This window comes from Pollicipes pollicipes, unplaced genomic scaffold (genome assembly GCF_011947565.3).
Source record: "Pollicipes pollicipes isolate AB1234 unplaced genomic scaffold, Ppol_2.1 Scaffold_4740;HRSCAF=5597_pilon_pilon_pilon, whole genome shotgun sequence".
In the NCBI taxonomy this organism is placed as follows: Eukaryota; Metazoa; Arthropoda; class Thecostraca; order Pollicipedomorpha; family Pollicipedidae; genus Pollicipes; species Pollicipes pollicipes.
In genome coordinates, this window is record NW_023596545.1 from 2,510,612 (window position 1) to 2,513,638 (window position 3,027).

At 64.2% G+C, this 3,027-nt stretch overlaps 1 protein-coding gene across 1 annotated transcript in view; it reads left to right on the plus strand.

The window, feature by feature from the left end:
* Positions 1 to 2,474, plus strand: part of LOC119098753 (cytochrome c1, heme protein, mitochondrial-like) — a 62,307-nt gene extending 59,833 nt beyond the window's left edge. The window contains exons 6-8 of the mRNA XM_037221778.1: positions 447 to 575; positions 1,244 to 1,363; positions 1,977 to 2,474. Coding sequence (XP_037077673.1) covers positions 447 to 575; positions 1,244 to 1,363; positions 1,977 to 2,084 — 357 coding nt within the window. The 3' untranslated portion in view covers positions 2,085 to 2,474. The remainder of the gene's footprint in view (positions 1 to 446; positions 576 to 1,243; positions 1,364 to 1,976) is intronic.
* The last annotated feature ends 553 nt before the right edge of the window (positions 2,475 to 3,027 follow it).

The window sequence follows — 3,027 nt, forward strand, 5'->3', positions numbered from 1 at the left end:
CTCTGCCGCGGCTTCGGCTGGGCGGCATTGTTAACCGTAATTCATATTTGAACGTCATTTTACTGATGGCTCTTCGACGTGAGCAGTTGTAACCTGAGCGCGCTTTGGCGCATTGCTGCGGCGACTCCGCTGAGTTTGGCCTGCACACCCCCTGGCCGTGCCCCTGGGTCGGCGCGGCGCCGTCTACGGACGCGGGCTGCCGTGGCTGTCGCAGCGTCTCCGCTGAGTTTGGCCTGCACACCCTCTGGTCGTGCCCCTGAGCCGGCGCGGCGCCGTCTACGGACGCGGGCTGCCGTGGCTGTCGCAGCGACTCCCACCCCCTGGCCGTGCCCCTGAGCCGGCGCGGCGCCGTCTGCGGACGCGGGCTGCCGTGGCTGTCGTAGGCGGACCGCGCCGCCCAGGCGGCCGTGACCCGGCGCCGTGACGCGACCGCCGGCCGCCCGCAGGACTACCTGTTCCATCTGCTGACCGGCTACTGCGAGCCGCCGGCCGGCGTCAAGCTGCAGGACGGCCAGTACTACAACCCCTACTTCCCGGGTGGCGCCATCAGCATGGCCCAGGCGCTCTACAACGAGGTGAGCGCCCGCAAAGGGAAGAGGGGCCTGTGGCTCCTGGTCCGTTGTCAGCGTGAGTTTGTGTGCGGAAAACAACCGATCTGCAGTTTACGAACGGGTGTTGGTGAAACGAAAGTCGTGGAGCCGTTGGGATATGGACGAAAATGCACAAGGGAATTGCTAAGGGAGTTCGTAACTGGCTCCAGCGGTGTACCGTGGCGGTAAAGACGTTAGTTGCGCGGATCGGCAGGCAATTCAGCGATCGCGGTTCCCCGGGGCTGGTGCAGTGCGCGCATCGATGGGGCGTTACTCCGTGCGACGAGGTCGGTGTCGGTTTGTTGTGTGGCCTGGGCACCGTCGCCATTGGTACCGGCCTGCGGCGGGAAGCCACGGGTCTGGCCTCCCGCGTCCGCGCCTGGGCCGCGATCTGGTCGCCTTACCTTGAATCACGCATAGCGCGATCGTTCGGTTTCGTATCGACCCGTACACTCTCAGCCAGGATCATGACGGCTGCTGCATCCGCTGTAAACCGGACGGGTCGCTGCCGGCCGCCTCAGCCGGTGTGGACCGAGTGGCGTGAACGGCTCCATGCGGCGGAGATCCAACTGCCTCGCCTCGATTGCGAGTTGCTGGTCTGTGAGAGGAGCGAGCGACAGGGCACTGGACACGATGGACGGTCTCGTCGGCAGATCATCGAGTACGAGGACGGCACGCCGGCCACGCAGAGCCAGCTGGCCAAGGACGTCTGCAGCTTCCTGAAGTGGACCGCCGAGCCGGAGCACGACACCAGGAAGAAGATGATCATCAAGGTGAGTGGCGGCGGCGGCGTCTGCTGCCGCCGGGCTCTGTGGAGCCGCCGACGGGCCGCCCGCGAGCGCGGCCGGTGTCGGCGAGGCGTCGCACACCCACCAGTCAGTGTCTGTCAGAGTGGTGTCGGTGGCCGGCGCCTTTCACGTGCCGTCTTCCGTGGCCGCCGTCCTGGATGCCCTTCGGCCTGGACCGCCAACCCCCAAACGCTCGTTTTGGTGGTTTGGTGCCGCATGTGGCCAGTTTGAGGCGCGTTCGCCTCCGCGGCACCGAATCAGGCCTGTGGGCAGGTGAACCCCTGCCGCTGTCCGTGTTTTGTGGCCCGTCTGTGCTGCTCTGTGCGGCTCTGTCCAGGTGCTCCCCCGCGCCGTCACTCCTCGCGCCGGGCCGCTAGCCCCCTCCCCTCCTTCCCCACACACCTATCGTGCCGGGCCGCTAGCCCCCCTTCCCTTTTTCCCCACACACCAAGCGCACCGGGCCGCTAACCCCCTTCCCTCCTTCCCCACACACCTATCGCGCCGGGCCGCTAACCCCTCCCCCCCTCCCCTCCTTCCCCACACACCTATCGCGTCGGGCCGCTAACCCCCCCCCCCCCCCCTCCCTCCTTCCCCACAGACGCTGATGATCTTCTCGGTGCTGATCAGCATCTCGTACTACATGAAGAGGCACAAGTGGAGCGTCATCAAGTCGCGTAAGCTCTTCTACCGGCCCAAGGAGCAGTAGAGACCGGATGGCGGGCGCCGCCGCCGTGTCGCCGCGCTGATCTAGAGTGCTCGCCGGCGGCCGCCCCGGCCGGCAGCGGGTTTATGGGTGAGCGGACGCCGCCGGGCCCGGCCAGGGGCGGGTCCAGCTGACCTCTACCGAACGGAAGAAGAATGACCCTGAAATTCTGACGACTTGTTATGGTTTTACATCGCGTAAAATGTGCTGGTGTTTTATTCTGCACGGGCGCCGATCGTGTAACAGCAGCTGATTTCCTTCCGCCGGCGCGTGGCTCGTGCCCGCCCCTGTGCCCGGTCAGTGCGGACAAGTGTACGTGAGACGTGTGCGCGGCGCGGGCCGGACTGTCGCCCGGGCCGGTCTGATCCGGCCAAATACACTGCGCTGCGGCAACCCCGCCTGTTTGGTCGGCGCGGCGCGGAACTCCAGCACCGGCTCCCGGGACGCGAAGTGTTCCGGGGCTGGTCCGGTGCGGCACGGTGCCGGCGTCCCTTATCGTAAATTTCACGGCATACGTGTATTAGGGGGCCCGGACGTGTGCCGCGGTTCATATTTGGTATTTACACCGAGTTTGGAAAACAAATGTGACACGCGGAATCTGTGAGGCAGGGGGCGTGGTTTCACGTAATCAGTTGTGGATGTGAGCGGCAATGCTACCGTAACTACACACTACCTTTAGAAGGGTTTTCTCCCCGGACTAGATCAGCTTCTCAAAGTTGGGAGGGCGGTAGCCCTCAGCTAAGAGGAAGCTACACCCGTGCTGCGAGGATATGACTGTAGGCGAGTAACTTAAAGGCATGGCAGCCGATTACAAGAAAGCTGTTGTCATAGATCACTAGACGTTAACAACCTCCATACGACTGAAACCTAGTTACGTGGCAGGCAATACGTTGCTGTCCGTAATTTACCTGTGTTTTCCTGGGCTCGAGCTCCACATCTTTCCGCT